This window comes from Gavialis gangeticus, unplaced genomic scaffold (genome assembly GCF_001723915.1).
Source record: "Gavialis gangeticus isolate Ggan-Ray unplaced genomic scaffold, GavGan_comp1, whole genome shotgun sequence".
Lineage (NCBI taxonomy): Eukaryota > Metazoa > Chordata > Crocodylia > Gavialidae > Gavialis > Gavialis gangeticus.
This window is the reverse complement of record NW_017729025.1, coordinates 157,284,652-157,297,207: the sequence shown is the minus strand read 5'-3', so window position 1 is coordinate 157,297,207 and position 12,556 is coordinate 157,284,652. Positions and strand designations below refer to the sequence as shown.

Sequence of the window (12,556 nt, the reverse complement as noted above, 5' to 3'; positions counted from 1 at the left end):
GGGGACAACAGGGGAGACCCTACAATGAGAGACTGTGGGACCTGAACCTGTTCAGCCTTCACAAGAGAAGGCTGAGGGGGAACCTGGTAACCGTCTGTAAACTCACTAGGGGGGACCAGAAGGGTTTGGGAGCGACCTTGTTTCCCCTAGCGTCCCCTGGCATAACAAGGAATAACGGCCACAAGTTGTTGGAGAGTAGGTTTAAATTAGATATCCATAAGAACTACTTCACGGTCAGGGCGGCTAGGAGCTGGAACCAACTTCCAAGGGAAGTGGTGCTGGTTCCTACCCTTTGGGTCTTTAAGAGGAGGCTTGATGCCTACCTGGCTGGAGTCATTTGAGCCTGGTTTTTCTCCTGCCCAGGCAGGGGTCAGACTTGAAGATCTACAAGGTCTCTTCCAACCCAACTTCTATGATTCTATGATTGTGAGAGACTTCCCATGAGCAGAGAGAGGTAGTTAACAGTGCTAGTCTGAAGTCAGGCAGAAGGAAGGGGAGATTTGCACTTAAAGACTGACTAAATCAGAGATGCATAATATTTCATTAGCAACAGCTTACTTCATCAGGTACTAAAGTAAGCTGCTGCTTATGAAAACATGCACCTCTGATTTAACTTCCCAGACACATAGCCTGGATGGATAACACATTTACACTGGTGTAAAAAATAAATGGACATTTGATTTATAGTCATACATTAGTGTAGCTTACTAGAATCTGGTGTAGAGTTATCCCTGGAAAAATCAAGGGGAAACTACACTGTGTAAGTTACTCTGGTGTAGGCATCATGTGTCTACTTATATCCTGGGGTGACTTTTCACGTATTGCAAATAGGCTATTGCCTGCTCCTTTGCCACTAATGGCGAGGCAGTGTAGTGTAGTGCCTTCAGTAGTTACCTATGGACAAATGGCCATTTGTTCACTGTGCATACAGGTGTAGGTTACAGTGGTGTATATAACTGGTATAAGACACACTGATTTTGACATGCTGTATAGCTAGGCCAATAGAGTGGAGATAAATGCTGCCAATAATGGTATCAGAAATACAAGTTGTAGCCATATTGGTCTGCAGGTGAAAGGAATCAGAACTTGTGGCAGAGGTTATATCTTCTATTAGACCAACTAGATATTTGCACACACACAAAAAAATTATTTGCAAGTTTGCAGGCACCCACACTCTTCTTCAGGCATAGGAGAATGCAAAGATTGTAAAATTTCTCCTAGGTGGAATTGAAAATTCATGTTTCACAGGAGAGCTAAAGTGTTGCAAAATCTCCTGGTTTAAATAGTTCATTTTGTCCAAATTTGGCTTGGATGAAAGAGCAGTCTTTTTACCTCAAAGTTGTCTGGTGGCAAGCAAGATGATATGGCACAGATAAGCCCAGATACAATGACTGAACAGATTTCTTAACTAAAAATCACCAAATGAGTAAGAGATTATACTATCTTAAACTTTGTTTTGGACAGTAGTGAGGACATTATAAATGACCTGCTTGTAGAAAATGACCAAGAATTCAGCAATCATGAGTTGTCATGATTTAAAAGGATGTACACATGGAAAGATAAATAAAGTAGGCCTGTGACTATGGTTCTTGATTTCAAAAGGTCAACATTTGATACACATAACTTAATAATAAAGTCAGCTGGACTGAAGAGTTTTGGCTTTTGAATACAGAGGAGACTTGGAATTTCTTGACATCTAGAGTGCAACAGCCATCTGGATCTTGTATCCAAAACATAGGGGAAAATCTTTTAGGAAAATGGTACCAAAAGTGTAATGTATTTAGGCAGGAGGACCAGGTAATCCCCATCCTAAAACTCTGAAAGAATTGGAACCAAAATTGCAAGTTTGGGGCAATGGTTTTTATTTAAATCCATCAAGTCAGAATCCATTAAATCAGTCATACTCCAGGTACTGTATGACTGGAGAATACCAAATTTTGTACCTATATATTTTAGAGCTAGGGGAAGAAAGTGGCTCAGGCAACTGCAATCTGACCTCTAGGCTTTAGAACAAATGTTAAAGGAAAGAATAATTAAATACATACAAAACTGGTTCCCAAAGCTATTTCTGCAATCTCACTTGCAGACCTACACCATATTGCTCCAGCTACATATATTAATCCCACATAATTTCAGGTTCAGTTTTAGAAAAAGCAGCTTTTTTGCTAAACATAAGCTAATATTTACAGATAAAGTCCGTGCACTATTATCTTCCTTACAAAATCCACAAAGAGAATCAAATAACTGAGGAAATGACCCATTAAAAGTACTAGCAAAAAAAAAAAAAATCCATCCTCTTTTTTGCCCCAGGTTCACCATATTGTCTTCAGGCTGCAATTCTATGTCAGTACATATCAAGACACAGTCTTAGGTAAATGGAAACCATTCATAGGTTTAAACAGAGAAAAGGCCAAATTTGAATTGCAGTGCTGGATTTAAACCTCAATGACATATGGCCCCCAAACCTTAGATCCTGGCTTTAGGAGCTCATAATCCATCTTTTCCTGATATTTTAAGGGATGTGGGGAAGGAGCCAGTGGGTAGTTCTGTGGGAATTTTCCAGATGTGTCACTCTTGGTTTTGACCAACTTCCTATGACACACAGGTAGGGGTCCATCAGACCTCTGCAAGGCTTTCTTCACCTTATGGGATGTTTCTCAGCTCTGTGGCTCCAGTGGTGACCAGCCACATGGATGGCCTCAGAGCTAAGGACCCAAGGCTTTTCAGCTTCCCTGCTCCCTGCAGTAAAGCCAGGAGTCTTGCAACCTCAGCTTGACATGGGGGCACCCTACCACCACAATGGTGCAGATGACCCTGCATGGCACCCATCTGCTCTGAATGATAATATATACCGTTCTGATTTTTAGACTGACTCCATATTTGTTGATTGAGACTCCTGTGACTCTTATTAAGGGGGAAAAAGGTAGACTTATAATTGGAATAACATGGTAATTTCACGTAACCCCATCCAGGAGGCACTGTTTTAGGAGGCCTCAGCTGTCTTAATAGTAACTCTTCATTTGTGCATTCTTACTCCACAGTGGACATATCTTCACAAGATGCTACTGCGCAGTAGTTACCGCACATTTATTTAGTACTTGTATAATCCAGTACTAAATAAATGCGCAGTAACCAGAGTTATGGTGCAAAAGTGCCGGTGATCACTTTTTTAGTGATGCTACTGTGCAGTAGCCTAATAATACTGTACAGTAGCATATTAGCACTGTCCATGCTGTGACATGTTACTGTGCAGTGTTATTCAGCTACTGCGCAGTTAGCATCTCATGTAGATGAGCCCAGTGAGAGATAAACTGGGGAAATTTAGGCCTCAAACAGGCACAGACACAGTTACCATGCAACAGCTGAGGCCATCTGTTCCATCATCATCCTCTTAATCTAGCTGTCTTATTCTGCCCAGACTTGTTCTCAATTGTGCCTAAACTTCCTTGTAGGACTGTCCCATTCATTTTCTGGTCTAAGCTTTTCCCCATGGATCTAATGAGCCTCTCAGTCTTAATTATTAGTCCCTACCCTCTTTCAGATGTCACCCAACCCTCTCATAGTTCAAGCAATGTTTGATCCAGACACCTCAGCTTCCAAATAAGTAATGTCATGCCTGGTTTTGCGTATGCTTCAGTCACACATTCAGGTTTCTAACTGTCCACTGTATAAATAGTCAAGCTTAGACACAATGACCGGCAATGGATAAAATTTTCCATTTGCTTCAATTAAGTTGTGCCAATTTACATCAGTTGCTGATGTGGATTTATATTTCTAAGTCTGACACAGACTGGGATATTCCAAGGAGGCATTCAAGTGCATAGGTAGCAACTTTGGTTTTTGCTGGTGGGTGCTTGCACATGTAAAAAAACCTCCCAAAAAACGGTGCTTTGAACTTGGCACGTTCCTGCACCAAGCCACAAACACATGCCTAGAACAGGTGGTGTATTACTTCAACCCAGTTCTGCAGCATCTGTAGAGATTAGGCACTTTAGTGGGGGTGGGGGTTGACACTTTTATCTAATAGCCCATTGGATCAGCTTTAGTTAAGTGTCAAAAAGCCCTGCTAAAACGCCTGATCTTTACAGACACTGAAGAGCTGGGTTGAAGTAACATGCTACTTTTTCCAGTAAAGCATGTTTTTGTTTTGTTTTTTTAATGCCTGCAAGCATCCATGGCTGTGTCTTATGGGTGCTGAGCATCCGCTATTTTTTTTCAGTGGGTGCTTGAGCCCCAGAGCACCCACAGAGTTGGAACCTATGTTCAGGTGCCACTGGATTTTGATGGGAGTTGGATGCTGAATTCAGACCTGTTTGAAATTCCAGCTATAATCTCGCCTTGCAGTATATCCATACTCTGCGCCTCACTTCTCCATCCATAAAACAGTGATAATCCCTTCTTTCTCACACTAATCTGTCAGGATTGCAGTCTTTTCATGGGCGCTGTCCCTACTATGTTTATGTACAGTACCTAGCACACTGGGGATCTGTTATCCTTTGGGGAGTCTAAATGCTGCTGTAATAAAGAAATACACAGGTCTTCCCAAAGGTCAGAATTAGATTGTGGGTCTGATAGGCAAAATCTTCTAACACAGCTTAAGAACCTCGGTTCCACTGAAACACAGTTGGCTTTAGAGCTCATGTTCATTAATTATTTGGATAATGGGACTGAGGGCATACGTAGCAAATTTGCAGATGCCACAAAGTTGGGTAGAGTTGCAAACACTCTGTAGAGCAGTAATAGGGTCCAGAATGGATCAACAAGGACAAGTGCAAAGTCCAGCACTCGGGGTGAAATAATTACATACAATCTTGGAAATAAATGTACCTTCAGAGGACCTGGAGGTTATAGTAGACCATAAGCTGAATATGAGCCAACAGTGTGCTTTTGTGCCAAAAAAGCCAACAGCTTGCCAGGTTGTCTTAACAGAAGTGTCACTTGCAAATCAAGGGAAATGATTCTTTCACTCTATTCAGCACTGGTGCAACCTCACCTGGAGCACTGTGTCTAGTTTGGGGCCCCTTACTTCAAGAAGGATGTGGACTGACTAAAAAGGGTCCAGTGCAGAGCAACAAAAATTATTAGGAGCCTGAGAAACAAACCTTACGAGGAAAGGCTGGAAGAGCTAGGGTTAGTTATTCTGGAGAAGAAAAGAATGATGAGGGATTTGATAACAGCCTTCAAATACCTGAAGGGTGATTATAGAGAGGGTGGAGATGGGTTTTTCTCCATGGTTACAAGGGACAGGACGAGGAACAAGGTGCTCAAGCTGCAGCAGAGAAAAGTTATGTTGGAGATTAGAAGAAACGTCCTGAATATAAGGGTGGTCAAGCTTTTGAACAGGGTACCTAGAGACGTGGAATCTCCACCCTTAGATATTTTCAAGAGCAGGCTGGACAGACATTTGGCTGGGATGGTTTAGTCAGGTTGATCCTACCTGGAGCAGGGGGCTGGACTAGATGACCTTGTGAAGTCCTTTCTGGCCCTACTTTCCTGTGATCCTAAATCATTTAGGCATGTTTGAAAATGTTTCATTTCTGTATCATTGCCTTTATAACCTGAATTGTTCACAACTGAAAAAGCAACATGACATTTGCCTTTGTGTAATAAGTCAATGTTTTCAGGCATTTCCCCTGTGAAAATATGTTCATGGCCCATGAGTTGCATCCTGGTTTGCTGTCTGGCAGAGAAGCCAAGGATTGAATGGATCTGAGGATTCCAGTACTTTGCTACTCACCAGAACATGTGGCAGTGTGCTGCAAGACTCTGTGAAGGAAACTTGCTCTGGTGATGCTTGTACTGTGGATAAACCCTGGACCTCTAAGCTCTTGGGCTTACAGCCTGACTCCATATTGCAACACAGATTCAAGTATCTCATTATGAATTGCTACGTTCATTTTTACTTTGCCTTTCTACTAATGGAATCCATTCTGCTCAGGAGGGACCCTTGTCAATGAGTTCCTGACAGATGAAGAACTCTATATTCGGTGGTTGCAGATTGTGACCTTCCTTCCTGTGATGTCCTTCAGCACTCCGCCATGGGTCTGCTGTGATGACTGGGTACGTACTCTCTATGTACCATATCATCAAGTGTTCCCTAGCACACCAGAGTCCAGATAATGTGCTCTGTAGAGACTCTTATACAAGAATCTGAAGGTCTTTGCCAATGTTAGTCCCAATAATAGCACTGTGAAACAGGTATTACCCATCCCCTTTTTGCAGATAATTTCTGCGCCTCAGCTTGTTTAAGCCAGAAATAGTCTGTATTTGGGTGCCTAAAACTGGGTTTCCAAATCAATAGTTTCCTAATGTGCACAGCTTGTTTCTTCAGTAATGTTCAGCAATTTTAGGCTCAAGTTCTGTCAAAGTAATGGGGGAAATAAATTCCAGCATAAAGGGCTCTCCAATATGAACTGTTTTGCCTTGCAGGTTTAAATTTAGGGTCTGTTAGCTCAAGCTTTTCAACTGATCTCCAAGAAAGTCAAGTCACTTCCTGTGGAAATGGTGCAGTATGGTCTTTGTGGTTAAGTTTGCCCAACAACTGGGCAAAAGCTGCCTTTTGCCCCACCTGTGACTTGGGAGGGTCATCAAGCCAATCTAGATAGAGTACATTGCACTTCTCCCCCCTAGAAGTCCAAAAGATATGGTTGACCTTACCAAGACCCATAACTGAAGGAAATCATTGTCCTGAAGTAGTTGAAAAATCTCATTTGGGCCATTAGTGTCATCTGAGATTCAGGAGTGATCAGGAAACCAAAATCACCATCTAATTTTTTGCCAAGCAAAGAGTAGGAGGGCCTCTGAGAAGTAGGAGCTGGAATCACATATACTGGACTCCTAGGGTACATCTTTACAAGCATACATGCAGGGGCCCCCGTTTCCCACAGGACAAATAGCAGTGGCACATATTTGTGCTGCTGCTATTTGTCCCCAGGCACACCCCTGCACGTGCACTCTGGCACACAGCAAAGGTACCCAGATGGGGTAGGGAAGGCTGAGCCCAGCACCTGTGCTGGCCCCAGCAGCCTTACCCAAGGTTCTGGAGCAGCAGCAGCACCGAGCCAGCCACTCAGAGCCTGGCCATAAGCCAGAGAATGGTTGTGATTGGCCAGGCTGTGGTTTCTGGAGGCGCACACATGCTGTGTTTTTTAGCGGTAGTTTTTTTTGACACTGGGATCTCCTGGTATAAAAAACCCCCCACCGTGCTGTAAATTAGCAGCATGGCACATGGGTACATGTGCGTGGTATGTAGTTTGCAGTACCTCAAACAGCTTTGAAGTGCTGCAAACCTCATGTGCATGCTCGTGGGGATATGTCTGTGGCATCCTTCTTCTAACCTGTAGACTCCATGGTCTTCTTTTGAACTTATGACAGCTCTCTCCCATCCAGATCTCAATTTCAGCAAAGCAGGAAGAGAACAAAGCATTCATCCATTCAGGTCTGATGAAAGCAAGTTGTGTACTATGGACACAGAGATGTCAGCACCAGTATTCACGAAGCCTTCCTACCTAGTCATGCATGCTGACGGGGAGTGGTGATATGCACCATCGCTCTCTCTCAGCAAACATGTACCTGGGGGAAATGTAATTCCCAACCTTTTCAGTTTAGCAGATGCATCACCTCTGAGGCACTGACTTTTCCATAGTGAGGGCTGCACTTAAAGCCTGCTGGAAAATCAGCCTGAAAAGGCAGCCAAAGAAGCACGTTTCTGCATCAGTACTTCTCTCCCCTCCATATATTATCACCACTGCAACAACATAGGAAACTTATTTTTTTCTTTATGTTTTGGTTTTAGCATCAAATAGCTGGTACCAGGAAGAGAATCAGTAAGGCTGGCTCGTCCATACATGCCATTTGTTCTGATGGTGATCCTTGAGGATTCAATTTTAGGACGATAAGTCTAGTAAAATTCAAACTGAAAGGCTTAGGAGTTAAATCACACCCTCTATGTCAGTAGTCAGGGGTGGATCCAGTGGGGGTGAAGAGGCACAATCACACCCCCTTTTGATTCCCACTGTCAGTGTAGGGAGAAGAGTCCCAGGTCCTCATCAGGGAGGCCATTGGGGATGGGTGTGAGGGAGCTAGTTGACACCCCTGGGCTCTCTCCAACTCAGTGCTAGCCCTAGAGAGCTACAATTTTACTTTTTGAGTAAAGGAGCCCAGAGCAGGAGGGGTACAGGGATCGCACACCCATGCCACAGCAGTAGCAGCTGAGATGCAGGGAGCTCGCACCACATCAATCTGCCACAGCTGTTTGCACTTGCTTGTCTGGTGGTTCACAGATCATTTTTTTGCTAGGATTTATTGTCCATGCTTTTCTGCATGACCTTGTTTTCCCTCTGGGAGTGAAAAGTCTTGTTTTTATGTTTGCTGTGCCATTTATTAAGTGAGATAACTTGTTGAATTCTTCTTCCCAGGTGCTGAATCTCACTAGACAGTACATACAGAGGCATCAAGAGTTTGTTGTCCCACTCATTTTAAAATACAGCGAGGAGTGGCTATCCATGGGGTATCCCATCTTCCGGCCAGTGTGGTGGCTCAGCCCCAATGACCCTATCACCTTTACAGTAGATGATGAATTCCTCATTGGAGATGAGGTAGGTAATGCAGACATGGGGACTAATTCCACTCAAGGGCATTTTCACAGTGTAATTTAGACCAGCTGACCTCTGTGCTTCCCCTTCCCATTACCCCAGCTCCCCCACCAAGCAGTCTGGATCAAATGGAGTTTGTTAGAAACTTTGGGATTGATCCAAAGCCCATTAAAACCAATGGAAGATTCCTATCTACTTCAGTGGACTTTCGATGGAGCCATAGACTTGGAAAAGACCTAGTAAGTCATTCATACTCATCCAGATCTGGGGGGCAGCAAATGATTTTCCTCAGTGTTCTCGAGTGCTTTTCCCAGTCTAATTTTTAACTGGGTCTAGCAACTGAGAATCTACCATGTCTTTTAATTCTGCCATCTTCCAGATTCTACTGTCAGAAAATGCCTCCAAATCTTCAACCTAACTTTTTTTTCTTCTGAATTTTGCCACAACTCTAGCCCCATTATCACCTCTCCCACCAGATGCCTAGGTTGTCCAAACATGTGCAGTCATGGTCAGATGCTCACCTTGACAATCTCTTAGCCCAGGGAAGCATCCTTAGGTTCTTAAACCTTCCCTACAATGTCAGCTTCTCTAGGTTCTTCATACTTTTTATTGCTCTTCATTTTTGTCTTCACTCCAGTTGCCCCACCTTTGGAAACATCGGCAAACACTACACAAGAGTAATTGTCATCTGTGGAAAATTCTCTGCAATGTCAGCATTTTGTATTTCGGTTTATGACCCTTTGGCAGGATAGCTGCCTTGTATAGTGTTGGTATAAAAACCAGGACTTTCCAACTATAGTGATTACTGGGATCAGTAAACACAAGCATAGGTGAATGAGAAGAACAACACACTTTAATCTGTGGAGCACTACACAATGTCTGCAGACCCTTTGTCTGTATCTCACTAAGTGACTAGCTAGAGGCTCTATCACTAAGGGATCGTTTCCCAAATCCCAACACCCTCAGCCTCCTACTAGGGAGTATCTATAAAGTATAACTTCTATCACTATACCAACCATCCAAGGAAAACCATTGCTTTTATCTTCCATTCTATTTCCTTAATAACCCCTATCCCTCAAGTTTCATAAAAACATTGGCTTGTTGTTGCAGAATGCTCTGTGCCTGTGCACTTAAAGGACTGGGTGTATACAGTCAGCTTAAGCTGTCATGAAGCTGCCTTTGGGAGCAGGCAGAGATGTAACTTATGGTGAAATGTTGGTACTCTGGGCAGCATGGTTGGGAGGGAAGCAAGTGCTCTCCTGCTGGCACAGGGGTGTCTGCAGTTGTGGTTTTGGCTGCTGTTGCTGCAGCACAAGCTCCCCAAATATGGACTTCTGCAGTGGCAGCAAGCAGTGTGGGTTTTCATTCTGGTGCCCCCACTGAATTGGTGCTTGGGGTTGATGCATTGCTTGCCATTCATCCCCAGGTTACACTGTGCAGGTTTGGCACACTTGCTTCTGGTAGGCTCGCTTTGGAACATAGAGGCATTGTGCATTTGGTTGATATTGGAACGATTACTGGGACTTCATTTACATTTTCATTGAATTTGCAGATAGAGTGATGCTAAGGAATCAAAATAGATATTAAAGGAAGCGTTGGTTGCAATCATCCTTAACAGTGCCCTGGAGCTGCATGAAAAGAGGGAACACTGTTATAGTTCACAAATAACTTTTGTTTTTGACTGTTTTGCTTGTTTTAAACTGTTTTCCTGCTAATTAGCATTTCCTACACTCTTGGACAAAAGGCAAATGCGAGGCTAAAAGCTGAGAGCTGAGGATCTCCTAAAATCTAATCTCACATCTATCACTCACTTTCTAGAGCCTTGGACAAGTCCTATCAACTGCTTGTTCCACGTTCCCTTTGTAAAGCAAGGATAATAATGATAGTACTTATCCTCTTGGGGACTAATCAGTGTTTTCAAGATGAAAACCACAAAGGACCTGGTCCAGTGCAACTTCAGTAGCACTGCCCTCAATAACGTCTTCTACTGAGTCTAGTGTAATTATGAATATTCATTTAAAAGAGCCCCCCCAGCCTGTTTCTCCACTCTCCTTGCCCACTTCAAAGCACACCTATAAGTAAATGTAAGCTGGAGAAATGAAATAAAGTATAAGTTTTCCAGACAGTTAACAAGACATCACCAGCTATGGTCCAAGGAGGAAAGATTACAAACCTACTTGGTTCTGTGTACCAGTCATTCACTAAAACCTCTCTACCCAACTTTTGGCAGTTGATTTCTGCATAGATGTCTCCCAGAATCCTTTGTTTCATGAGGGAAAAATAGGGTTCTGAGATGCCTTTGGGGATTGGTTGCAACTGGGTGAAAGCTGGAGGTCATGATGTAAGAAAAATGTGAGATTATCTGACACGGAGTCACAGGCTGGGGTCAGTGTCAGGATCCAGGCATGTTAGCAGCTGGTCTGCCTACAGGATTTACTTACATGAAGCTATTTTTTGACCTCATGGGCTGCTAAATTGCAGAGCCATTCATACTATTTATGCTACAGTATTTTAAACAACACTCATTTAGACTAATAAGGCAAATGAGCGTTATCAATTAGCATTTAACAAGATAGATGTAGTACTTTAAAAAGCAATCGACATTTTTCTGCATTTTCTACTAGAGTTTAAAACACCACGGATATCTAATTAGGTTTCCTGAAACTTCCCTTATTTGTTGGGATCAAGATTAATTTAAGTGCCTAAACACATTTGCAACTTTGGGATGTTAGCACGTTGATCTTGCCTTCAGTATCTCATGTAGCTGCCTCTACAGATTTATTCCTTTCATTGCAGAGAGATATGCTAAGTGTTCATTTAGCATATAAACTGCATAAAATGTAGTGTGAGTTATGGCCTTATTAAGTCTAGACAATCAAACAGCTTTCTTATTGGCTCATTAGAAGCTTTAAATAACCTTTTTGTCTATTAAGTAATTCTGCTTTGATATTTCATATTTTGCTCATCTTTTCCCTAATTATTTACATGGGTAAGATATCAAGGTGGCTTAACATCTCATCTGCTTCTTCAGTGTATTCCCTGAACTTGTGATCTCTTTATAACATCACAGTTTTTTTTCAGAGCAACACACAAACAGAAGATGACTTTAATTCCAAATAACATCTATCTGTGTGTTAGCTCTTTAGTAGAGTTTTGCCAGAGGTGGCTTTGATTTGAGGTGTTTTGGGTTTTTTTAGCTAGGGAGAAAGGAATTTCAAAGCCTGATTTTAAAAGAGGGCCTGTAAATAAGGGGGAATAACTGGCCCCAACTTTTCAGAAATGACTAGTGAGCTGGAGTGCTTTAGTTTTTGCGGGTCCAAAATGAGGTATTTGATGCAGCATCTGGGGCAGAGGCTGGTGTATGGGGTGGTCCAGTGATCCATGGGGTGGATCATACAGCTCCAAAGGATGCATCCAGCCTACAGGCTGCATGTTTGATATCTGTGCCTTAATACAACCTTGCACCTACCCTCTGGAAATTAAGGTGTCACAGGATTATAAAATCATAGAAAAATAGGCCTGGAGAGGACCTCAGGAGATCATCTAGTCCAACCCCCTGCTCAAGGCAGGATCATCCCTGTCTAAACCATGCCAGCCAAATGTTTATCTAACCTCTTAAGAGGATGGAGACTCCACAACCTCTCTAGGTAGCCTATTCCAATGCTTCACCACCCTCATATTCATAGAATCATAGAGTCATAGAAGTAGGGTCGGAAGGGACCTTGTAGATCTTCAACTGCAACCCCCCGCCTGGGCGGGAGAAAAGACTGGACCCAAATGAGTCCAGCCAGGTAGTCATCAAGCCTCTTCTTAAAGATCCCCAGGGTAGGAGCCAGCACCACTTCCCTAGGAAGTTGGTTCCAGCTCCTAGCCGCCCTAACTGTGAAGTAGTTCTTGCGTATGTCTAATCTAAATCTACTCTCTAATAATTTGTGTCCATTGTTCCTTGTCATGCCAGGGGG

The 12,556-nt window shown here is 43.0% G+C and overlaps 1 protein-coding gene across 1 annotated transcript in view; it reads left to right on the top strand.

Moving 5' to 3' along the window:
- The window catches only part of LOC109299244 (SITS-binding protein-like), a 133,861-nt gene that overhangs the window by 104,790 nt on the left and 16,515 nt on the right, over window positions 1-12,556 (top strand). Inside the window, exons 8-9 of the mRNA XM_019519846.1 lie at window positions 5,939-6,060; window positions 8,418-8,597. Of these exons, the coding sequence (XP_019375391.1) occupies window positions 5,939-6,060; window positions 8,418-8,597 (302 nt within the window). The remainder of the gene's footprint in view (window positions 1-5,938; window positions 6,061-8,417; window positions 8,598-12,556) is intronic.